We start from the raw sequence: 25,162 nt of genomic DNA on the forward strand, positions 1-25,162 counted from the left end.
GATGACACGTGGCATCGCCAAATAAAGGCACTAAAATATCATCTAAATTATATATATATATATTGACTAGGGAATGGCACGTCAGGGATGCGATGCCCCAGACTTGACTTGATGAAAGTTTTCACCACATCACCATCCTGTCACACGTCCACAGATTTTGGAAAAATCCATCACAACAGCGCCATGAGTCCCTGTTTGTGGCGTCTCGTCACATCCCCATCATTGAGCGGTATCACTGTCATGTGTAACGGGAAGAACAACCCTTTCTCGAAGGTGTGGACTGTAGACTTTGAATGATGATGATGATATTTTGTCAATCGTCATCCTCCAACGGTTGAAAGGGATGACAATTTTGCCATCGTCTCGAGCCATCTGATTGAGTGCCATCGCCAACATCATCCCATCAAGGAAGAATGCAGATGATGGTATGGTCTTTGTCATTGTCGGGACTGATCGACAAAGAAAGAGAGAGAAAGAGAGAGGGGGGGGGGAGAGAGAAAAATGATTTACCGGCGGCTGGAGAAGTTCATGAGGCACATGGCGACGGTGATGTAGGGGAGCATCAAGAGCTTGGTGAGCGCGCTGATCAAAATGGAGGCCGCGTCCAACCCGATGCCAAGTTCACCAGCAACACCTCCACCCCTACCTGCTCCAATATCTGCGGCATGTAGTATAGTACCCCGTTTATCCCCGTGAACTGCACCACCAAAAAAGTCATCTCCTTCCATCAGCAAAAAAAATTATAATCATCATTATCACATTTAAAAAGAAAGAAGAAAACCTGCTGGAAAATCTGGATGCCGACGTCGACGAGGAGCGCATGTCTGACCCTAGATTCGAGAAGATTATGCCAAAGTTGGCCCTTGGACTCGGAGGGCCGGACCATGGTAGGACTGATGGGGGCCTCACCCAAGAGCTTATGGGAGCAGAGAGCGTGCTGGCTCACCAGCGCCGCGGCCTGGACAAGCTCCCCCTCTAGCCCAAAATCAACCCCCCCCTCGACAACACGGACCCCCTTCTCGAGCCTGGATACCCTTCCTAATGAAGATAAACCCTCTTAAACCATGCTCCCACCCCCGCCCCCTTCCTTCCCACATGATGCATCAAAGACTTTTCAAAATCAGTCACGTCATTCATATGTGACGGCTGTCCCATCACGTCACCCGTTTGATGTCCCCCGTAACCTTCACGTCACCGTGACGCCCGGTTCGTCATTCGTCACCATCACAAGCCCCTAGTTCCATCACCGCCATTGTCACATCATCTGTCACGGTGATGGCACTGTGATGTGTGACGTGACAGATGACGGCTGCCAAACCCTAATTTTGACTCAGAGAATTCATTTCTTTACGAATTGAATGTCAAAAAATTCCAAGAAAATTATATTCTGACGCAAAAATTATAGTATTTCAGAATTTAATGTCAAAAAAATCCCCAAAGAGTATATAAAAATGCAAAAAATAAGAATATCACTTTTAGACAAATTTAATCATGCTAGGCTTGATAAGATGCATATATTATTAATTTAATTCAAATAAATATGTAAATATGATCAGTTTAAGTTACTAAAACTACATGTTATGATATACCCATTAACAAAGCTCCTCGCTTATTAGGTTTGCGAGCATCACTATGAAATAATGTGATTATAGAATAAGGGTGATGGGCTTTAGTCTAAGTGGGAGATTTATGGATATTATGTGCATGTCAATCCAATTGCACAACCATGTTTTCTTAAAGTTCACTGAAAGAAATAATTAATTATTATTATTTCCTTGTGATGTTCATAATAAAGCCCATGAATGTGTGAAATGACCTATTGAATTATAATGAGATTGTAATACATAGATCACTAGTGTTTAAAGATGTATTCTAAATATTCATATCCAATGAATAGTTGAGATGGACATCAAATTATCTAGATAGAATAATAGTATATGATCCTACTTATACGATAAGTATGGTTGATCTTGTGGACGTTGGTGTGGAGACACTATGGACACGCAATGGCTGCTCGTTGGAAAATGAGTTCTCTAAATTGATCCCTTCGAATCCATGAAAGGCATTATATCTAAATTGATCACTTATACAACAAGGCTGTATAAGTTAGCAGTTGACCTGACACACCAAGAACATCTCATGATGGACAACTATGTTTTACTACAACTTATGAGTCTCTAACCATGGGATGCAAATAAGTATTAGCTCAGATATAGTGATAAGTACAGGGAGGTGATTAAGTGGTCAAGATCAGATAATCTTCACTCGTTATAGGAGGAGATTGACTCAAGGAAAATGACAAGTCTAAATCCCTAGCTATGGTAGTGGGGACATTGGAGAAGGCAGTCTCTGATGATACCCATTTTTTTCATCAGTAATTATTGAATGATAGATTTGGGTTTACCAATTAACATTCAAGAGTCTTGAGAAAATGAATGATTAAATATATACAGTTATTGATGATTGTAAAGGTTCCATGAGATATTATATCTTCTATAGCATGTTATGTACATTAGCACCCTACAGGTTGTAAGATTAAATTATTGATTGGTTAAATAAATCCTTAGTTCATATATATATGTGTGTGTATATGTATATATGTTGATTTATTTAATTAATTATATTTATTTATAATTTTTATTCGGCCATTAAAGTTATTAACTAGAATGATACGTGGGCCTAGAGGGTCACACACATAAGATTATAAGGGCTTTGGTGGATATACTTTACTTGTAGAATTTAATGTGTGTAAAGAAAAAAAAAAGAAATCAAGATCGGACTTCGAGCCAACCCGGCCCGAACCCCATGTCTTTTGGGCTTATTTAAAAGACGAATATGATCTCGTCTGTTCAATCTTGCCGTCTTATTTAACTATTTTTATTTCTTCTTTTTAGACTTCTGATTGGTTGTTGGGCGTTGACGCAGATCGCGGGACCCACAGTGGATGAATTAGAAGGAGGCAAAGCTGATGAGGCACTGATGTGGCCGATTGATGGGGAAGGAGCGGGGTACACTGCTTAATCCGAGCACACGGCTGTGATTTAATCGCTGTCGTTGGACCCATATTAGCCCCATCGAACGGCCAGGGGCAGTTCGGTCCAACTCCGCCCTTGGATGTCGACGCGGCCAGCCGGAGGCTGTTAGCGACCGGTAGGGGGGGACACCTCTGGTTGATCCAACGGCCTGGAAGGACCTTAGGGCCCCCCCTCTCCATCAGACGGCTTGGGAGCGACGGCGGGGATCACATCTGTCGGTGGCGAGAGCAAAAGGAGGGGTGTGACAACCCTCCGACAGCTCCTAGAGCTTCAGATGGTGCTAGAGCAGGCTGAAGAAAATGAAGACTTGTGCCAGCACGGGTGAGAAGCAAGGGGGGAATATGCATACCAAGGCTAGGTGGTAGCGATCGGTGACGCCACCCCCTTATCTTCGATTCATGGCGAGTTGAAGTCTAATGACGGAGGAGGACCCTTCTAAGGCTGGCGGAACAAGAGGAGGGCTGTGAAGACTCTCCGACAGCTCCTAGAGCTCCAGACAGCGCCAGAGGAGGCTGAAGAAGATGAAGACTTCTGCCAGCACGGGAGAGAAGCAAAGGGGGAATCTGCATACCAAGGCTGGGCGACAAGGATCGGCTCCACCACCCCCTTATATTCAATTCAGGGGAAGTTGGTAAGTTTCTTTTCGCTTCATCTAGATGAAAAACTGCTATAGTTTTGTTAGTTTGAATACTTCTAGTTTAATCTAGATATTGCTTAAGTTTTCGATCAATATTGTCATCAGAATTTCTGTGTGGCATTTCATCAAACACCTTATGTGTTCGATGAACCTTCTTCAATATTCCTAAGTTCTATTTTATCAATCTTATAAAATTTTAAAAACATATTCATTCCCCCCTATTCTGTCTTCTATCTGGCATTCTGTGAAATGCCTCATGGGTGTTTGACAGAAACACCCTCTTCTACCCCAATTTCTTCTATAAAACTATATAAAATATATAAATAGACTATATAACTCTCTTATTTTGACCCTCTTTAGGGCATTTGGTCAAACACCTTAAAGGTGTTTGACTAAATCACCCTTTTACCTCGAAAATTTGATGCTAAAAATCTATAAAAATATAAATAAAATATAAAATACACATATTAACTATACAATAACTAAGTAAACATCTATAAAATTCCATAAAAACATATCATCTTCATCTCTATACTTATCTATCTACTTAGTTATATTATATTTAGGTAATTAGTTAATTCTCTCCTCATCAGTCTTCTTAATATATATAAATACTTCTCTAGCTTATATATCTATACTTAATTAAATAATATTTCCCTATCTATCTAGCTTGTTCTTATTGTTGTTCTTTGCTCTTATTAAACTACTTGTCTTATTAAATACTGATCTATCTTTTCACTAACTACATTTATACATTTATAGTATCTCGGTTCTTTATTATTTCTAGTATCTGTAAAATATATATAGATATATTATCATATATTTTCGTTTCTCCATTTCTCTTATTCACCTATTATTCTATCTACTTACTATTACTCATCTCTTCTTATATTTGCTATCTCTATTACTTTTACTCATAATTAAATAACAATTCAATTATTGGTTCCATTCTAGAGTCATCTAGAGTGAAAGTTGATGTGGTTTGAAGTTTGGAAAAGGAAATATGGATGAGAAAAACCGAAGGTCTTGAAGGGACTGCCTCTAAAAAGGTTTGTCCAGGCCCCCACAAGGCAACTCTCAAAAGGGTGCTACCACTCAAATATGGGATCCAAATATAAATAATCAGTTATTGATATTAATAAGAATTTTGTCCCAACTTTGCTCACTATCGAGGAATCTGTAAATTCATACCCGATACCTGATTTTGGATAACAATAGCAGATAATGGGAATTTTATCTGACATTTGTTATTGCAACCGTAATATATTAGTGTCTCATAGATTAATCGGTTCTTATTTTTAGACATTGAATTTGGAAACAGGTATCGGATGCTAAAGCTTTTAACTCTATTAAATTAAGATATTTTTTTACTTCTCTTATCTCAGAACATATTTCATTACTTTACTCAGCATGCAAAATATATTAAGAGATAGGAATTCTTCAGTTGATGATTTGTCAACTAGCCCAAGGCTGAAATTAGAGAGCTATAGATTTAGAGAGAGGGGATGAGAAAGATGTTATCGTGGGAATTTGTGGAAATATTATGAGCTGTGAGGAGTGCATCTGGGAAATCAACTTTATCAGGTAATGTCCCTGAAGAAGTCTACCACAACTAGTACATCTTTGTTTGGATTCAAATCTATCATTGACTCTGAGGGTGGACAGAAGCTGGGTCTATCTGCATGGTGTAGGGATGGGAAGTTCGTTGTTCGTCGACGAACGAATAGAAGGAAAATCACGTTCGCATTTGTGTTTGTTCACGAACGAACACGAACGAGATGTGACTTTGGAAACTTATTTTTTATGGGAAAAGGAAAGTAACTAGGTATTTAAACGTGTATTTAAATTTGGGGTAACTGAATATCACTTTAAATTTGGTGGTCTATCGTAATATTAGATTTTAAGTTAGACGTCCCAAGTTAATGAGACACCAAATTTGAAATAAATTTGTCACTTTAAATTTGGTGGTCTAACTGAATATTACATTTCATTAGAGGAATATTAATAATGTAGCTGAACTTTCATGATAGTAATCCATGTCACAGAAATAATCAATAGGTTTGAAATATTTTAAAGCATGTGTATGGTTTAATCCTTTTCAACAATAGGTATTTTTCATTGGCGTTAGTCACTAGCTGATTATTTCAGAGAAATAATTAGCAGATGTGAAATCACTAGATGCCTCGTAGTTATCTTTTTTGGAAGTAATAGATAGGTGGAATTTTTTTTTGAAAAGTGTTTATGTAATATATAGACATATAATTAAATATAAAGTTTATAAGCATTAATATATACTTAATGATTAAACCAATAAAAAGATTATTATAGTAAAAACTATGAAACACATGTTCATTGGCTAAATTTGAAAGCTCAATGCAATTTAAAAAGTAAGCAGGCTATTCTGACAACGGAGTTTCAAAATTATCGAAAAAGCAAATAGACAGTTCTGACAACGGAGTTTAAAAAATATCAAAAAAGTGGATTACTTGATGAGCCATCTGTTTCCGCCCCTGCAGGTTAATTCGGCAAGTTCTAGAGAGGCGACGCGACTGACATTACGCTAGACAGAAGCAACCATTGCCAGAGTGAAGTTGTAACTCTCCCAAAATATGTTGTCATTCCATTGAGTGTTGACTACTTCTCTTTCATGTCGTGTAGGGTTGTGGGGCTCAAACATGAAGTCTGGTGGCGTGAGAGAAATGATCTCTGTAAGGATGTGCTTGGTACTTACCCCCATTACTCTGTTCTAGACTATGGAGAATGGCTCTATATCTCCTCTGATGACATTGTTAATGTCTTTGACGATGTTATCACCGTCTGATTCAGATTCTGAGCTGATGATGATAACAGTAGAGTCTCAGGGTTCCTTTGCTAGTCTCCGTTGAAGAAGTCATACACTCCACCATGGTATGCGCCTTTGTTGGGCTCTTACTTCCTGTACCGTCTTGACAAGGCCATCAACATAGAGCGAGCCTTGGAAATCGGGTGCATCATAATCCATGGTACCTGTCTTCCACAATTCACACACAATGTATGAGAGAAATAATGTTCCAAGGCAGTCAAAAAACTTTCAGAATGATTTTTTTTTAAAACTGATGACATCCATATGTCGTGTATACTAAAATTTTTAAAGCACCTTTTGATGCTATTTATTCCACAACTACCCCCTTGCGATACTTGGTAAGACAATAAAAAATAAATAATCAATGTGTTCATTATTGTACTACAAAGAAATTAAAAAATACATAATAAAAATGACACATACCTGGAGATTTCAAGCTACCATCCCTCCCCTACAGTTTCTTCGTCAGAATTATCTTCCACTAATTCGACCTCTTCAATCTCAGGCAATGACTCTACTATGTTGCTTTCTGGATGTTGTTGCCTCAACCAACATTCCAACAATAGATCGTTGACCACCGGAACTTGGCTCCTTCTCTGACCCTGAGACTTGTTTACCTTTACGCCGATCGTGCAACTCCTTATGGCTCTTCTGCAAGTGCCTCCAAAACATAGTTGTCTTCCCATCTTTCTTTCTCTCAATAGTTTTAATCCTTGGAGGATTGTTCTCCTTGCACACAATACATTCATACTGGTTTGGGTCGAACTCTTCAAAATATTGCATGGCCTCCGATTCTCGACCACGACGCTTTCTCTACAAGGTTATCAGAGTAGTCGTGCATGTCCCTCGTCTACGGGTATGGTCCTGCGCCATTTCAAAATTTTCATCCATCTGATTTGAATTTCTGCCTGTTTGAGCTTCATCAAAGATCATAGAGATAAGCCTTTTCAAGATGGCTCCTTTAAGAATTAAGAAGAACGCAATTGTTCATGTGTGGTATCACTTCTCCTTATCATTATGCAACTGGTCATAGCTATATACATTGATATATAGAAGCATATCTAAAACCAATTTTAGATATGACCATCCGTTACAAGCAACTGAAAAATCTACATGTTGCTTCATATGACCATTCATTACAGTCTACCAATCAATAAATGAGCGTATCATTTGGAATATGCATTATAATCAAAATAACAAACACATAGCAAAAAAAAGAAATACATAACTCATACAGGAAATTAGAATCAAAACATGTCCACAATCAACTACCTTCTTATAGTTTGTCGGAGGGTATGCCTTGCCGAAGGGTGTGTATGTAGACAAAGAGTTGTCGATAGGGGCTTGCCGGAGGTGGGAACGAGAGAATGAGAGACGGAGGGGATGCCTTGCCAGAGTTGAGGATGATGGAGGCAGCAAGGGAGCTGGAGGGAGAGGGAGAAGGGGCAAGCGGGGGTCTAACGGGGGAGGGAGAAGGGAAGAAGGGAGAGGGAGCAGGAGGGGATGATGGAGGGGGAGAAGGGAGACCGCTGGAGAGGGAGAAGGGGCTGGTGGGGGTCTGATGGGGGAGGGAGAAGGGGAGAAGGGAGAGGGAGCAGTTGGGGATGATGGAGGGGAGAAGGGAGACCGCTAGGGAGGGAGAAGAGGCAAGCACGGGTCTGACGGGGGAGGGAGAAGGGAGAGGGAGGAGTTGGGAAAGATACAGGGAGCTGGAGGGAAACCGCTAGAGAGGGAGAAGGGGCATGAAGGTCTGACAGGGGGTGGGGAAGGGGAGAAGGAAGAGGGAGTAGTTGGGGATGATGGAGGGGAAGAAGGGAGACTGCTAGAGAGGGAGAAGAGGCAGGCATGGGTCTGACGGGAGAGGGAGAAGGGAGAGGGAGGAGTTGGGGAAGATGCATGGAGCTGGAGGGAGACCGCCACAGCGGGAGAAGGGGCAGGGGAGTATGACGAGGGAGGGAGAAGGGGAGAAGGGAGAGGGAGCAGTTGGGGACGATGGAGGGGGAGAAGGGAGACCGCCGGAGAGGGAGAAGGGGCGGCAGGGGTCTAACGGGGAAGGGAGAAGGGTAGAAGGGAGAGGGAGCAGTTGGGGATGGTGAAGGGGGAGAAGGGAGCTGGAGGGAGAGGGAGAAGGGGCAGGCGGGGGTTTGACGGGGGAGGGAGAAGGGGAGAAGGGAGAGGAAGGAGTTGGGGATGATGCAGGTAGACAAGGGAGAACGTCGGAGAGGGAGCTGCCAGAGAGAAGGGAGGGGGAGCCGTCGAAGGGGGGTGGGGGGGGGACACTGGTCACCTGGCGGGAATAGGGAGGAATTGCACACTTGGTCCAAGGTGCCTCGAGAAGCTAACATGTTCGCGAACGATTCATCCATTTGCGAACCGTTCGTGAACATGTTCGTGTCTGACTTAAAATGTTTGTGTTCGTGTTCGTTCCTTCGCATATTCGTGAATGAATGGAATTTTTTTCCCAACCCTAGCATGGTGGCGGATGGACGGATATCGAGAACACGTTATCCCTTATCCACCTCAGAATTGTGATTTGGTAAGGGATATAGGAAATATCGGCGACGTTCCCAGGACAACGGATAGTGATTCGTATTATAGCCCAGTTCTCAAGCTTCTCCTATCCTTCTTCAAGATACAAAAGGCGGATGGAGCCAACCTGTCATCTTCAATGTGTTTGTGACGCATGAGGGGTGGGAGTGTGCAGTAGCCGAGATAAGGAAGATGGTGATGGTGTATAGGCATTGAGAAACACGATGGAGACAACAATGACAATAGTGTCGAAGATGATGGTTGGCAAGAAATGCACTTGCTAAAGTCTAGTACGGTTGAGCAAAGATAGCCTTACGACAAGGTTACTCGATGCGGTGATGGCTTCAGGCAGTGGTGGCTATAGGCAGCGGTTAAGAGGACCTCTTTCTTGAAACAAGAATTCATCTGAAAAACTTATTTTCCCTTTGGATGTGACGTGATGGTTTTATATCGCTCCAGATGATGACCCTTTTTTAAATGAAAAATAAGAACATTCAAAAAGGAAAATAAAAAAAAAAAACTAAATAGATGGGCTAAATCATTTACCTCGGTTTGTTCGCCACCAAACTACACCACTTAGAGAACTCAGCTCTAATGAGTTAAGTGAGATGACTTGAGCGACCGCCATTGGACGAGGCCTAAAAGCATGTTATTAACTGCCTCCCCTTGTACAGTACTCCCTGAAATGGAGTCTTTGTTCCCATTGATGTCAGTCATAGTCTTCACATTGCAGCTCCATGTTTCAACCCCCTATATGTATCAAAGGAGGAACGGGTGATGTTATCATACCTGGTAGTTGGTTTTGTGGTGTCTCGATGATCATGTATTGCATGTCGTGATGATGCAAGTCTGTGTTCATAAGCATAGATGTCGTCAGCATACATAATACTTGTGGTATGAGTGGTACCTCCCTCATATGATTGATAATTGGATGAGTCTTCTCCCTCTAGATTAGGCCTTCAAATATAGGCTAGAATAGGGTTGGCAATGGGTGAGAAGAATTGGGGCAGAGATGGTCCTTTAAGGATCCCACAACCCACATAAGGAGTGGCGACAATCTGGGCAGTTAGTGGGTTATTAAGGACTTGACAACCCCTAGGCAGTCCTAAGGGAAATAAGGCTGAAGATGACCCATTAGCACTAATAGTGGCTCTAAGCCCAATAATCTCATCAAGGGTTGCCCAGCCCAGCCTGCTAGAGGGAGGGGCCAAGGGGGTGGTCCCTTTGGTCGGTAGGAGATGGTGGTGAGTAGGAGATGGTGGTGGTGGTGGTGGTGGTGGTGAGTAGGGGTTGTTTGGTGGTGGAGGGGCCAGGGAGGTGGTCCCACAACCTTACCAACCTTACCATCCAGGATGAGTAGGAGATGCTCAGGGGTTGTTTGGGCAGCACCTCAGTGGGACGTGGTGGTGACTAGGGTATCAGATGCAGAATTTGCCAACAACATTGCGATACACTCCATGGTCCTTTTATGTAGTGTAAATGGAAGAGGGATGGTAGTGGCTAACAAGATGGTCATCTTGGAGCTTGTTAGAGGGGGACCCCAAGTAAGGTTGGTAAGCAATGTTGCATTTGGGATCGCAGCAATGGTTGATGTATCATTTGTCATTGTGGTTGTAACTGGTAGAACCTCTAGTAAGCCGGTGCATCCTTTCAGTTCCTTCAACGGTGAATCAAGGGTTTGGCGTCACCTTCTTTGTCATGGTGGCAGTGGCCAGAATGCTCTGTGGAGGGGCGGTGATGGGGTTAACCCTTGCATATTTTGGTGCCTATGTAGTGACTTATACATTTGTCTAATAGGTGGCTACGTGTGATAAGCTCTATGATGCGACAGCAATGGGCATTGTCAACTTGAATGCGATGGAAACATGCCTCCTCCCTTTTGCGGCAAAGGAGTGATGGGTGTGATGGAAATATATGTGGCCGGCAAGCCAATCACACATTACACATCTCGTTCCATATTCATTAATAGAACATATTCATTATAGTGCACATGTGATGCGTATAATGAAGTCCATAAATACATGATCGGACTTAGTGAATTATGATGAGATCGTAATACGGAGATCACTAGTCTTTAATCATGTGTTCTAAATATTCCTATTCGAAGGATATGCGAGAAGGACATCGAAGTATCTAGATAGAATAACACTATCTAGCCTCACTAATATGATGAGTATGGACGGTCCCGTAGCCATTAGTGTGGCGACACTAAGGATAAATAGTGGATGCTCTTTGGTGGAAAGAGTTCACTGAATTGATCCGTACGAATCCCTGAATGGTCACGGTTGATTCATGTCACGGTTGTGTAAGTGGTCCTTAGACCTGAGACACCAAAGACATCTTATGGATGGACGGTTGTACTTTGGCTATGGCCAACGAGTCTCTAATCATGGGATTCTAAATGGTCTTAGTTCGGGTGCATCAAGAAGTACACGAAGGCGATTGAGTGGTCAAGATGAGATCGTCCACCCTCGGTATAAGAGGTGACAGCTCAAGGAAGACGATGCAATGAAGTATCGGAGAAGAGTTCTCCGATGATTTTCGAATGCATCAGTACTAACTCGGATGATCGATTAGGGTTTGATAGTTGACCATACCCTAAGTCGTCCAAGGAGCGTTAAGTGGATGAGGGATTATACATACACGGTAACCAATGATGAACAGGTTCCATGAGTGAGTTGATACACACTCCTTTGTATCTTCTAGGACACGAGGTGTAGCTTGGCAACCCACGTGTCGGAGTCTCGACCTATCGATTGGGTTAAATCGATCCGACATTAATTAATCTATATGATGATATACTTAATTAATTTGGAAGGCCAATAAAGGTTATTGGGCCGCTGGAGTCGTTAACTAGATTGATACATGGGCCTAGAGAGTCACACGCAAATGGTCTTTTGGACGTTGTAAGATATACCTAAGTTTTGGGGGTTTTCATGAAAAATACCCACTTAGTATAAATAGGGGAAGGCCCTGAACAAAATTCACCTAGGCCAGAATTGTTCAGGGGCCTTTCCCTTCTTCTCCACTCTCCCCACACCCCCTCTCCATCCCTAATGTGATCGGGACGACATAACGACGCCGATAGAGAAAGAACGGGGCTCGTCAATGAGAAGGAGGAGATCCGACGCGCCGAGGACCACGTGGATACGTCTAGAGGCTGCACACTTGAGCAGCTCGACTCATCTGTCTCCGGGATCGAAGAAATTACAAATGAGATTCGTGCAAAGGTACATCATTTCAATGTTTTTGTTGATGCCGTTTGATTCGCAAAAGTCTTCCGATGTGCATCGTTCTTGTTCTGTTCATCCATCTCAAGGCCTATAGAACCCAACAGGGCGGTACCACCTTTAGTGTGACTACAAGGGGCAGCCCCCTTTTGGCAGCTAAGGAGCGACGAACGACACTTCCCTACTACCTGGTAACGATTGATGACAGGCTTTCTGTTTCTATAGAAAGGCCCTCCAATCTTGTGGTGTGGCTGGGAATGGGGGTTGTGCACCTTGTAATCGATGGGATGTCGCTAGGCCATTGAGCCCTAGCTCCAACAGGCCATGTTCAACCTATGTTCCATTTTGAGGTTGGCCCAGACCTCACGGGCAAGCCTGGTTGTAAGAGGTCTGTTAGTGCCTTGTTGGCCCCCCACTCGACAAGCGGCACCACTTAATGTCATGGGCCCACATTAGTGAGGGTCACAATTACCCTAGAAACCATTTCTACGGATGTATCAAGGTCTCCAACCGATTTCACTATGAGGAATCTTCTGGTTTTCTGTTACTCTCCATCTTTTACTGCACTTGGAAGTTGCTTGTACTGAGAGAAACCTCTCCCTGGGTTCCATCTCCCGCACCTTTCTTATTGTTAGAGCTGGAGGATGACTGACGTTTCGTCATCCGTGCTTTGAAATTTCATCATCCGTCATTGTCCGCAGTAATGGACGGATGACTGAATAGTTGGATTTCCATCATACGTCATTAGTCAGCTGTCATTCGTGACAAATGACGGATGACGAAAATGTCGAACGAAACGACGGTAATGACGGATGACTTTTACCGATGACGATTTTTTTAATGTATTCAAGTAAGAAATAATCCAACAGCAACATAAATATACAGATAAAAGAAATAATGCTGAAAACAAACCACATTTTGACTACATATGAGTGATGCATGGGAAAGAAAGCCTCTACCTGTGAAACTAACCGCACAAGTAAATACATGGGTTCATCAGAGTAGCCTATAGCCTGGATTACCGTGTATGACTCAAGAATTTGACTTAGGAATTTGTTCAATCGCTATCGCACTCAGGGACATTCAATGTTCAGATGTTAAATCGACCAAAAGTGGTGGCAAGGGCAATTCGAGAGCAGATTCTTCAGGAAATGTTTCACTAGAAACAGCAGAAGACTGACCCAGTTCCAACATGGAAACATCAACAACATCATTTCCAATTACTTCAGGTGTTGTTGATGGTGCTTCTAAATCTTGGTCAAGTGGAACGGAAAGAACAGGCAGAGATTGCCCACTCTACAAACCTTGGTCCGACGACACATGACTCTCTTATGCTGCCACTTTGTTATCAGAAGAACAGAGATTTCTGAAATTGCCATTTCACTTTTTGAAGTTGAGGGCGTTAAGCTATTCTCGGTCTTCGAAATAACGTCTGTACCATTGTCTACACTTTGCCCAGTCGAAGTTACCCGACGAGGATCGAGACGACTTGGATCCTGAGGAAATTCAGCAATTAATCATTGACAAAATAACGTTAATCCCCAGATAATTATTCCAAGTAGAGACTTTTTTTTGAAGAAATGTTCCAAGTAGATACTATATTACTCTTCTAGGATCGCGCTTTGCTTCAGCAGATTGAATTTGTGCTGCATCAGGCATTGATGCACTTATTGCAGATGAAATTCCAGCAGAGTCAGCCCCATAATCAAAAGAGGATGATCTTGCTGCTTTACTGTAAAAGGCAGAATCTTTGGCAAGTATCTCATATTTAAAATCACCATATCTGCCAACAAGTCAGCCTGCATTTGTGATATTAGAATATCTAGGGATTCTGCTCCTCTTTCCCCATCGGGCAAGAGTGCACCAACCATAATAATCATTTGTTCAACAGGCGTCAGCTCGCTGTCCAGCAAAGAATTCTTGGAAGGGGCTCCATTTCCTGATTCGACATCACTATCAACTAAATCATGTTGTGATTTAGAGAGAGAGGGGAGAGAGGCGACAGACGAGGAGGGAAAAGGGCTGGAAGAGGGGGGGGTCAAGGACGTCCGTTCCATCACCGGGACGTCCGTTCCGTTTACTTCAAGGACGATTGACGGAACGGACGAATCCCTAGATATTCGGAAGGCCGTTCCGTTTACGGCGGAAGTCCGTTCAACGATCAGATCTAGCAGACGACGCCAGCACGAGCGTGGGTTATTCTCTAGATAGATTCTATAGATTCAGCCTATTCACTCGGGGGGACTTTAGTCGTGCGTTACTCTCCATTTCAAGATATTGGAGACGACTACTTTGTCAGAACGCCATTACGTCATCACGTCAGAACACCGTTCCGTCGTTACTCACCATTACGTCAGAACGCCAGGTGGAAGTTTCTTATGAAAAATCCCAACTTCTTCGAAGAAAGCGAGCGCGTTTTACTCTGCTCAGATCCTTCTCGTCGTTCTCACAGAGACGGACACATCGAGCCATGGCGAATCCAAGCAACGGCAGCGGGAATATGCTCCTCGGGTTCGTTCTCGCAACGCTCGTCGTCGCCCCGGTCTCTGTTCTTATTTCCATCTATCGCTCGGAAGAGTTCAACCCAGCGAGCTGGCCCGCCGACTACAAAGAGAAAACTATCACCGTGCCGAATGTCCGTAGCGGTATTCTCAAAATTTCGGAGAAGATCGGCGAAGGGGTCTTGCGGGGACCAGAGGACTTAGCGTATGATGCTACGTCTGGATTTCTTTACACGGGCTGCGAAGATGGGTGGATACGGCGGGTCGATCTGAACACCAAAGAACAGACTGTGGAGGATTGGGCCTTCATCGGAGGAAGGCCGCTGGGACTCGCCTTCGGTCCGGACAAGACCCTCTTCGTTGCCTCGGCGTATAAGGTACGGCAAACGCGAGCCTTTTTTTTCCACCCAAATCAGTCTGGAAATTTCGCGGATAAGCATACCCATACGGTGAAGTTTACTAAGATCTTAGAATCTCACGTAAACTTACCGAGTAATCAGATAAGAAGCATCATTCAGTTACTTTGACGAATTCCCTGTTCATCTTGTTTTCCACCAAGTCGACTGTTTTTCTAATTTTTCCCCGCGAACAAGCCAGTCTCAGAATTAAATTCTTCGAAAACAAAAAAGCTTTTGACCTTGGATTGAATTAGTTAAGCCAAGAAACCTTCCAAATGTTCGAGTAGGAAGTGAACACAGAGAGGATACCACGGATTGTTGGGGTTTGTCAGGCCCCCTATTAGTCAGATCTTAGAATCTGAAGCTAAGTTACCGTGTTATATAAGATAACGGGCATCATTCTGTTACTTCGACGAATTCCCTGTTCATCTTCTTTTCCACGAAATACGTTGTCCGCAGCCGTACGTCAATGAAATCTTAATCCTGAGGCTGATGATTTCAGGGACTGCTTAAGGTTGGCAAAGACAAGGAGGTCAGCCTACTGGCGACGGAGGCGGATGGTCTGCCCTTTGGGATCGTCGACGGCGTGGACGTGGCCTCGGACGGCACAGTCTACTTCACCGACGCGTCCTACAAGTACAACCTCTCGATGTACATGGTCGATGGCTTGGAGGGACGGCCTTACGGGCGGCTGATGAGCTACAACCCCGCCACCTCTCGCACGGAGGTGCTCCTCAGCGGCCTCTACTTCCCCAATGGGATCGCCGTCTCCCCGGACCAAGGCTCCGTCGTCTTCTGCGAGACTATCATGCAAGTTTAAGCAAACCTCTCTCTCTCTCTCTCTGTCTCTCTCTCTCTCTTTCTGTCTCTCTCTCTCTCTGTCTCTGTCTCTCTCTCTTTCTCTCTCTCTCTGTCTATCCCTCTCTCTCTCTGTCTCTCTCTCTCACTCTTTCTCTCTCTCTCTCTCTCTGTCTCTCTCTCTCTCTCTCTGTGTCTCTCTCTCTCTGACTCTGTATCTGTCTCTGTCTCTGGATCTCGATCTCGAACTAGATCTCGACATCTGTCGATATATATATCTATCTATTTCTCACCCTCGATATATGTATTCTCTTTCTCTCGATATATCTATCTATATATTTGAAATATCTTGATATCTCTCTCTCTCTCTCTATCTCTCTCCATATCAATCTATCAATCTCTCTCTCTCGATACATCTATCTATCTCGATCCCTCGATATACATATGTACCGATCCCTCTCTCTCTATCTTTTGATTTATATCTCTATATCTCTCTCGGTATATATATCTATCTATCTCTCTCGGTATGTAATCGATCTATCTCTCTCGCTCTCTCCTTCCCTTCTTTTCATGTTATTAGTTCACCAACTTGCACCCGCAGGAGGAGGTGCAAAAGTTATCATGTCCGGGGAGAGAAGAAAGGGGTCGTCGATCTCTTCATCAAGGACCTTCCAGGGTTTCCTGATAACATCCGCTACGATGGCGATGGCCGTTTCTGGATTGGGCTAGCCGCCGTAAGAGAGACTTCTTCTCTTCCCCCTCCTTAAAACGAGTCGTCAATGTCTGTTGCATTTCTCAGGGAATGAACAAGGAATGGCTTCTCCTCCGGTACCCGATGGTGAGGAAGATAGCCCACATCTTGTCCAAGTACGGGGACTTCACTAGCAGTCTGTTAAAGGGTAGCGGACTTCTGGCTGTTAGCGTGGAGGGAGAGCCGTTTTTTCTGTACCAAGATAAGGCGCTGTCACAAACCACTGTTGGTCTTAAGATCGGAAAGCATCTCTATTACGGCTCGTTGGTCTCAGGCTACCTGAGCAGGATTCATCTGGACGAGGACGTAGTCGAAGGGAAATGAACCTTCTCCTGTCATTTGGGTTATGAGTTTATAAGTACACCCAATAAGGATTACTATCAAAATATTTTATGTCGAGATTTTTTGGTTTAAGCTTGACCTTTCGAAGTTAAGAGTGAAAAGTCATAATGGAGAGATGCAACTCGTCTGCAACATCGAGAAGTTTCCGGTTCCGTAACTTTAAAATTTATTTGAAAAGTTTGAATTGTAAATACCACTTTGCTTTTCATTTTTATTTTTAACTGATCTACCCCTTTGCTTTTCCTTTTTATTTTTAACTGATCTACCCCCTTTGCTTTTCATTTTTATTTTTTACTGATCTACCCGTTTGCTTTTCCTTTTTATTTTTAACTGATCTATCCCTTTGCTTTTCATTTTTATTTTTAACTGATTTATTTTCTAATATTTCTCAGTCAACTCTTTTTTCCTAAAGTTGTGTCCTGGCACCTAAAGTCGATACATTCTCTGTTCCTAAAGTTACATGTTCAAAACTCAAACTCTTGGATTTCTCAGACTATTGACTCGGAACTCCAGTGACTTGAAATGAGAAATCAGCGCTTTGTAACTCCATTTTCAGTCGTCTAAAAGAAAAACATTTCATTAACATTATTCATCTCTGTGCATCAGTTCTGACTATCAAAGTCTATTCTCTTTCAGGTATATGTCTAAAAATCATCTTCAATCCTTGTAATAGACAACAAAAAAACACATATTATTCTACCACTCCCCATTTCCAGAGTTAGGCATGGTAAGGCTTAATTGATCAAAACTGTATGGGCCACAAGCCAATGTATTATTTGAAATCATTAATATAAATCATGTTCCATATAATGAAGTCCAGAGATATGTGGAATTATAAGCTTTTTATGATGAGAGCATACTCTTACTCAAGTGATACTTGAGCGGCTCAACATGTCTCACTCAAGGAACCAAGAAATCACATATTCAATATGTGCAAAGGCAATCTACACCCTACACTTCAAAACTTTGTGCAGTGCCAAGCAGATGAACTTTAATCGCTGGGTTAACACTGTGATATTTGTCAATTAGAAAAAAATATTAAATACAAGCATTTTTTATGCCATAGTTTAGGAAAGTATGAAAATTGAAGTGAGTTCATCATGTAAACAAATTATCTATGTTAAGAAAACTACCCATAAGTCATGTATTAACGATGAACTTGGTGAAAAATACTAAAACCATCAATTATACTCAGTGCCACAAGTTTTGCATTGATGCTAAAAAATACAACAAAACCTTAACGTCTGTTATCTAAACGATTGCATACAGATTATGTATCTAATTGCTTGAAATTATTTAAGTATTTCTGAAACAGGCTAGTAACCAGATTATCATTTGTATCATTAATTTTCTTGTACAATCTGTGGAAGCTATTTCACACAATAGAAACTTGATATCAACAAATACAATATAATTGTAAAATATCCAAGTCAGAATTATATTATGGAGGGTAATCAACAAAGCATGTGTATTATGTTTAAGGAGTGCACAAATAATCGAAAATGATTTAATTTATGATTGTATGTTACAAGTGTATTCGGGCTATTAAAACATTAATTTTTCGCAAGCGATTTCTATGTGCACGCGCAAGGCTCCCTCCCTCTAGGCCTCCTCCCAAGTTAGGTTTGGGAACCCCATTTGGAAAATCGCGAATCTCAAAACTGGGAGGACTTTCCGGGTAAGAGAAACGAGAAAACAACAATGAAGTCCTCAAACCCGCAGTGAATTCCCGGTTTGGAGTCTGTCGGTCGGTCGCCGACGACAAGGCACAGCAAGTACCTTGCATCAACTACGCGATTTGAGATACAGAGTTTCCCGCACTCGCAACTCAAATGCTGATTTCTTGTCAACTTGGGATCCAACATCATGATAAAGTGTTAGATGGGTCATAATTGGTGCGCTCACTTATTCTTTATTATTTACTCAAGAACATGTTTTAATGATTCAAACACATGCCATTAAGTGCCCGGTGATTCACCATTTTTGTATCAGTTGTTTATCTTTTTTTTTTCAACATATTTTTTGTGTATCAGTTGTTTATCTAAACAGTAAGACACCTTAGAATTTCCCACTTGACTTTATGCAAATATTCATACCAAACTTATTCCCTTTATCTCTTAAGCTTTCTATAGATGAGTTTGGACTACAAACACAATTTGTATACACAGTTATAAGACAGTCGATAACTCCTCACTAAACCAGATAATTTTCTTCTGGTGAATTGGGGTAAAATATTTATTTGTTACTAGTTTAAGTTCACGGCAATTTCAACGGACCGTTGCGATCCATTTTTTAAACGTAGGCCGTCCGATTCCATCTGACGCTCCGCTAAAGAAACGGACGATCCCGATTCTTTGAAGTTTGAATTTTCCACGCGCATCCGCCGTTCGTCGAGAAGAACTCAAGACGACGGTTGTAGATAAAACGACGCTCTCCTCTCTTAGTTTGAGAGGAACCACTGACGATAGGAAGAAGCGCCGGAGAAGACGACTGTGAAATCTCTCAAATCCTGCGAAGGTGAGGCGAAAATTCGATCTCGTACGTTGAATTTGGTTAGCTAATCCGCTTATTCATTCATTCAAGCCATGGAAATTGATTCTTAGGGTTTCCGATTGCCCATTCTTTCTTTTTCCCTCTATTTAGCCATGAATCGCTCTAGACCATCGTTGGACAAGCCACCGCTGGCTGTGTCCCCTCGGCGCCTTCGTTCCCGCCGCGTAATCCACTCAGTCTCCGCGTCGGCCCAGAAACCGCCTCCAGGTTCAATTTCTTTTAGATCTGCAGATTATGGCACTCTATCAATTCTTGGAGACCTGTTCCTCATTTTTTCTTATTATTTTCTTTTTCAAAAAATCAAACAGCACCTTCTCCGAAGCAATCTCTGCGTTTGCGTCGTTCATGCGCGGGAGAGGAATCGCCCCCGACTTTGCACTATGAGCAGATCTCGCAGGAACTGCAAGCGCTTGCACAGAGGGCGAAGAACGATTTCATCACCACCGATTCCGTGAGTTGTCTGCGTTTTAAAAGTGCTTATTGTCGTCCATTATAATTTTTCAGAAGTACCTTATTTTTTAACTGGTGAAATCATATAGATAAACTTTTGTTTGTAGAATTCCTCTACTTGATTAAGAAGTTCACAAGCTAAATAGGTTAAATCATTAACTACTTGACTTAGTGAGGATCTCTTGAGATATATAGAGGCAGATAAGAATATAGAGATCATGAAGTTTAGAGTAAAGCGCCACGAAGTATCTCATCCTTTCGGATAATAATAGAATAGGTATATTCTGTTAATAAATAGATTCAGGGGTTTACACGGTAAATCATTTATTGCCTCTCTAAATTAGTCTTTTGAGGTATATTTGTAGAGAATAATAAAGAGACTGTGCTGAACAAATTAAGTGAATTAAAACTAGTTTTGAAAAGCTAACGGTTCGTTGAAAGACTTTGAAGATGGTTCTAGCTTTTAGCTACTTCTCAGAACTTTTGACCCGATGAATGCCAAACACGTCATCAAACTACTGCACTTGACCAGTAGCAGAGAACAACATAAAGACAGTGAAGCTCAGAATGAATCCTGATGATGAGAAACAATGAATCAAGAAACCCATGCGTATAAGATTAGAAAATAGCTATTTTGCAGAAGTTTTGATCGTATTAATGCCAATCAGGTCACCAAAATCGCCGCTGGACCACGGAGCCCGTTCTTGGAGAGAGGTAGACTGTACGATGTCTACTCTGCCAGGAGGAACGAGAGGTTGAAGAGGAAGATGGACGAGACCTTCGAAGCTATGCCGCCCCTTCCCTTCACTGGCGACCCTGATCTCGGCAAAAGGAAGACCGCAAAGAAGACAGAACTCCAAAGAAAATCCATGCCCGAATCCTTCTTCTCCGGCCCCGCCTCTCGCCTCAGATCTTCAATAAAACCCAGCAAAATCCCGTCCTTCGTCCTCAGAACCAGCATCAAGTTCGAGCTAGGCGGGCAGATCCCCTCCTCTACCCTCCGATCAACCCGCCGGAAATAAAGATTTCCTTTGTTTCTGCCACAAATCCCCAAACTAGAACACCAAATTTCCAATGTTTGATATGATTTCATTGCTTGATTCTCTCTGCAATATCTTTGCCCCCCGGAATTCTTCTCATCTGTAGGGCTTGCAGACACCAGGAAGAAGCGCAGCCCAAGTTTGCTCGTGAGGAGTTACCCCAAGCTTCATCATCTCCATTGCAACCCCGCAAGCTTCCTCGAACTTGCCCACTTGGCAGAATCCCTTCACAAGACTGTGCAAGATAGAGAAATGAGGAACAAAGCCGGCAGCGATCATCTCCCCAAGGTAAAATCTCCCTTCCTCAGTCAATCCTTTGCTGCACAGGCCATGGACGAGAGTAGAGTAAGTGATTGAGTCCGGAGAGATGCCACTCTTAGACATATCATCGAGCAGCTGGCGGGCTTCAAGAGGACGGCCCTCTCTGCAGAATCCAAGCACCAAGGTGTTGTAATGGCGGATGTCTGGGTCGCAGCCTTTGAGCCCCATCCTGCAGAGAAGCTTGTAGGCCTCGCGGAGCTTCTTCTTCCTGGCGAGGCTGTTCAAGAGGGTGGCGAAGGCGAGCCGGTCCGGCGCCCGGCCTCGGTTGAACATGTCTTCGACAAGGCCGGCGGCGGCCCGGACCTGGCTCCTCCTGCAGAACCCCTGGATGAGAAGCCGGTAAGACTCATCGTCCGGTGTCAATTCCCGGTTGAGCATTCTGTCGAACAGGTGGACGGCGACGGCGAGGTTGCCGGACTGGGAGAAGGCTTTGATGAGGAGGTTGTGGGAGCGGACGTCGGCGGGGACGGCCATGGCGTCGGCGGAGCGGAGGACGTGGAGGGCGGAGGGGAGGCTGGCCGGGGCGGCGGCGAGGGCGGCGAGGAGGCGGTTGAGGTGGCGGGAGGAAGGGCGGGAGGGGGCGCGGCGGAGCATGGACCGGAAGGCGGCGGCGGCGAGGTGGGGCCGGCCGGCGTCGGCGTGGAGCTTGATGAGGGCGGAGAAGAGGCCCGGGGAGGGGTTGGGAAGGCGGCGGAGGAGGCGGTCGGCGAGGGCAAGGCGGCCGCCTCGGGCGAGCTTGAGGACGAGGGAGTGGAGCGCCGGGTAGGCCTGCGGGGACGAGGCGGCGAAGGCGGCGGGCCGCAGCGACGCGGCGAGGGAGTAGAGCTCGTGGGCGAGGAGGGGGTCTTCCTGGGCGGCGATCAGCTTCCGCAGGCGCGCTGGGGAGCAGTGCAATGGCAGTGGCGGCGGCGGCCTAGGCGGTGGTGGCGACGGCGGCGGCAGCGGCGGCGGTGGCGGGAAGGAAGAAGAGAAGGAAGGTGGTTGAGGGGAGTTGGGAATAAGGCGCCGGAGAAGGGGGAGAAGAGGAAATGGAGTAGGCAGCATTCTTCTTCTGAATAAGAGGCCAGCGGTATGAGTGGCTTTATTTATAGTCTTTGTTTTTGAATTTAGACTTCTTTTAGTCAATTCTACTTGGATCCTCTCTTTTTTTTTCTACACCCTTGAATATGCAGGAATATGAGGCTTTCAAATCACAGAGGGAAACGACATAGTTTGAATTTAGACTCTTCCTACATAATCAGGTAAGGGTCGGGTTTATTTTTTTTGTTTTTTGCTCTTTTTCCTGTTTTTTTTCTGGATGCCCTTGGAGTCTAGGAAATTGTTTTTCCTGTTTTGGGTTATTATTGCATCTGGTTGTTATGTGAGAATTTACTTCCAGAGACTTGTTAAGTATTTTTTTTCTTTTATGATGTTTAGCCCTGTTCAGTATTTTGTTTAACAAATGAAGTTGAAGAAAATAAGATGGACGAAATCTGTATTCAAACTATGTCGTTCCTCATTTTACTGCACATCTTGGGTCTAGGAAAAAGGGGAGTATTTAAGTAATATTGACTTAGCACATCATATAGCCCCAGAACATTGTTGTGTCCTCCAGAATATTATAAAAGTGACGAATAGGGGGAACAAGTCATGAGGTCTCTTTATTTTTTTCTATCAAAAAAATGAAACAAGCATTTTCTCTTGTTCATACCGTACACTCCTACCCTGGCACGAAAGCTTTAACTTATTATTATACCCAACGAGTTAGAAAAATCGTTAAGACAACACGTGAAAGTTTGGAATGGCCATCAAACCACATGAGCCAGGGAAAATCGGCACCAGAAGAACTCCTGATTCATGCCCTACATCAAGTCTCTCAATTACCCTCATATTACCACCAGTGATATCCTAGAAATTTTAAAGATCTTTACCTTTCAGTATTGAAAAGCCTTACATCAAGTCTCTCAATTACCCTCATGTTACCACCAATGATATCCTAGAAATTTTAAAGATCTTTACCTTTCAGTATTGAAAAGCCCTACATCAAGTCTCTCAATTACCCTCATATTACCACCAATGATATCCTAGAAATTTTTAAGATCTTTGCCTGGTGTAATGTCCTGAGGTTTGCAATATTCTCGCACATAAGGCTGCACGCCAACTATGCGAAGTGCACAGGCAGCCCCCCAAGGACTTGCCCAAGGTGAAACCCTGCATACTTAGACTTGTATCATGGAGACCAAGTCTGTCATCGAACCACAGGCGCCATGGCTGGTGATAATTCATCCCTGCTCTTTAAAGCTAATGCCCACATAGTGCTCATGCTCCCCAGCGCACACACGCAACATATAAGGGGGAGGCCGGGCATTTGCCGTTGCTTGCACCTCGACTTGCGAGTGCTACTCGTGTAGGGGCAGGGGTAGACCTTGCCAATGCCAAGACATGCACCGTGTCATGACGAATGAGACTATGGCACGCGGAAGCACCGAGACGAATGCAGGGCATGTACTGTGTTCCCTATGGGTGGTCCTGCAATACAGAGGCGCTAAGGCGTGGTGCACCAAGCACGGTAACGCCAGCAACGACCAAAGGGGAAGAGGTGTCAGCTTGGGTGATAGAGGCACGTGGAGTAGGGTATTACAAGTGGGCATTAGGGTGTGTGTACAGCTGACCAACGGGTTTGCTGAGGGCCACATCCAATGGGCACGCATGGAGCAGCATTATGTTTTTCTTGGGGTGCGCTCATTTGGCAATCAAGCAGTACTACCTAATGGCTTGAGTTGTGCCCCAGCTCTACATTCTTGTACATGCCTCGTGCCCATGTAATCGCTACGGCCACTGATGTAACTTTAGATATGTGGTAATAAGGGCCTAGCCCAACCTCCTTCAAACTCTGAGCAATATCAAGCATTCCCAAGAGACTTTTGTTGCATGAGACAAGGTTGTTAAACGCTCCAGTCCAAGCGTTGAGGCCAGCGTGTGTTCAATTCCAGCACTGTTCATCGCTGCAGATTTGACAATGTGACACCTGGATACGCTTATAAATTAATAGAAAACTAAATGATGGATTCAAAGCTTGTTATGCGAAAAATAGTCATCTAGCTAGGGTGCACTCAATTTTCAAGTCTAGTTATTGCAAAAATGAAATAAGTGTGGATGTTAGATCTAGGTATTGCATCTTCAGGGGTCACATTCTTTATCATCATTGCACATGGATTTCAATACAATTTCTTTTTTTCTATCCATCACTAAAAGTTCAGCACTTATTCCTCATGACCATCTCCTTACGGCCCTTGACTATGGAAACTGGCAGTTGGTTTCTTTGGAACAAATTTTTGATGGACAAATTGGGTCCGTGTGTCATGAAAGTTTGATGTAATTACTTTCCCTAGTTTTGTGACAACAATTTATTTCTAAAGATGCTAAGATAGATGAAATAGGATTCAATCTATTTATGAAAAGACCCAGGTGACAAATAAAAATTCAAAATCCTATTTATAAGGTTTGATCCCATTTTTATTAAATCTCAATTTCCTGAACTCACAATTTGCTTGTTTCATATGGTATTGAATCTCTCTTTAGAGGACATTATATATATACCACACATATACATATTTGTACCATACAAGATTTAACAATCCCTTAGAAAATAAAACACAAAAATTCATTTTTCGCATTCTAGACAAAAGTGATTACCAAAATCTATTTTAAAAAATGGATATTTCAGAATATTACATTATACAGTATGATATTATT

The 25,162-nt window shown here is 43.3% G+C and overlaps 3 protein-coding genes across 4 annotated transcripts; 2 read left to right on the forward strand and 1 right to left on the reverse strand.

The window, feature by feature from the left end:
• Nucleotides 1-14,674: 14,674 nt before the first annotated feature.
• On the forward strand, nt 14,675-17,135 carry LOC144712070 (protein STRICTOSIDINE SYNTHASE-LIKE 6-like). Its single transcript, XM_078586250.1, has 4 exons — nt 14,675-15,151; nt 15,675-15,982; nt 16,572-16,704; nt 16,770-17,135. The coding sequence occupies exons 1-4, from the start codon at nt 14,744-14,746 to the stop codon at nt 17,043-17,045; spliced, it is 1,125 nt and encodes a 374-aa protein (XP_078442376.1). The 5' UTR covers nt 14,675-14,743; the 3' UTR covers nt 17,046-17,135.
• A 2,291-nt stretch (nt 17,136-19,426) lies between these two features.
• LOC144712324 (uncharacterized) lies at nt 19,427-21,178 on the forward strand. Of its 2 annotated transcripts, none has more exons than XM_078586564.1 (4): nt 19,427-19,580; nt 19,707-19,823; nt 19,925-20,067; nt 20,735-21,178. In XM_078586564.1, the coding sequence occupies exons 2-4, from the start codon at nt 19,709-19,711 to the stop codon at nt 21,086-21,088; spliced, it is 612 nt and encodes a 203-aa protein (XP_078442690.1). In that variant the 5' UTR covers nt 19,427-19,580; nt 19,707-19,708; the 3' UTR covers nt 21,089-21,178. The 2 variants fall into 2 exon arrangements, with proteins under 2 accessions (XP_078442690.1, XP_078442691.1); XM_078586565.1 differs by having other exon boundaries at nt 19,463-19,601.
• LOC144712323 (uncharacterized) lies at nt 20,648-22,570 on the reverse strand. The gene has a single exon (XM_078586562.1). The coding sequence runs from the start codon at nt 22,469-22,471 to the stop codon at nt 21,203-21,205; it is 1,269 nt and encodes a 422-aa protein (XP_078442688.1). The 5' UTR covers nt 22,472-22,570; the 3' UTR covers nt 20,648-21,202.
• Between the last annotated feature and the right edge of the window lie 2,592 nt (nt 22,571-25,162).

Source organism: Wolffia australiana, chromosome 14, assembly GCF_029677425.1.
Source record: "Wolffia australiana isolate 7733 chromosome 14, ASM2967742v1".
NCBI lineage: Eukaryota > Viridiplantae > Streptophyta > Magnoliopsida > Alismatales > Araceae > Wolffia > Wolffia australiana.

Excerpts from the sequence above, each read along its gene's own strand:
- LOC144712070 (XM_078586250.1), top strand. The coding sequence starts at position 14,744 with ATGGCGAATCCAAGCAACGGCAGCGGGAATATGCTCCTCGGGTTCGTT. Across the intron at positions 15,152-15,674 it reads TCGTTGCCTCGGCGTATAAG|GGACTGCTTAAGGTTGGCAA; the intron begins GTACGGCAAACG and ends TGATGATTTCAG. Across the intron at positions 15,983-16,571 it reads GTCTTCTGCGAGACTATCAT|GAGGAGGTGCAAAAGTTATC; the intron begins GCAAGTTTAAGC and ends TTGCACCCGCAG.
- LOC144712324 (XM_078586564.1), top strand. The coding sequence starts at position 19,709 with ATGAATCGCTCTAGACCATCGTTGGACAAGCCACCGCTGGCTGTGTCC. Across the intron at positions 19,824-19,924 it reads GGCCCAGAAACCGCCTCCAG|CACCTTCTCCGAAGCAATCT; the intron begins GTTCAATTTCTT and ends AAAATCAAACAG. Across the intron at positions 20,068-20,734 it reads ATTTCATCACCACCGATTCC|GTCACCAAAATCGCCGCTGG; the intron begins GTGAGTTGTCTG and ends AATGCCAATCAG.
- LOC144712323 (XM_078586562.1), bottom strand. The coding sequence starts at position 22,471 with ATGCTGCCTACTCCATTTCCTCTTCTCCCCCTTCTCCGGCGCCTTATT.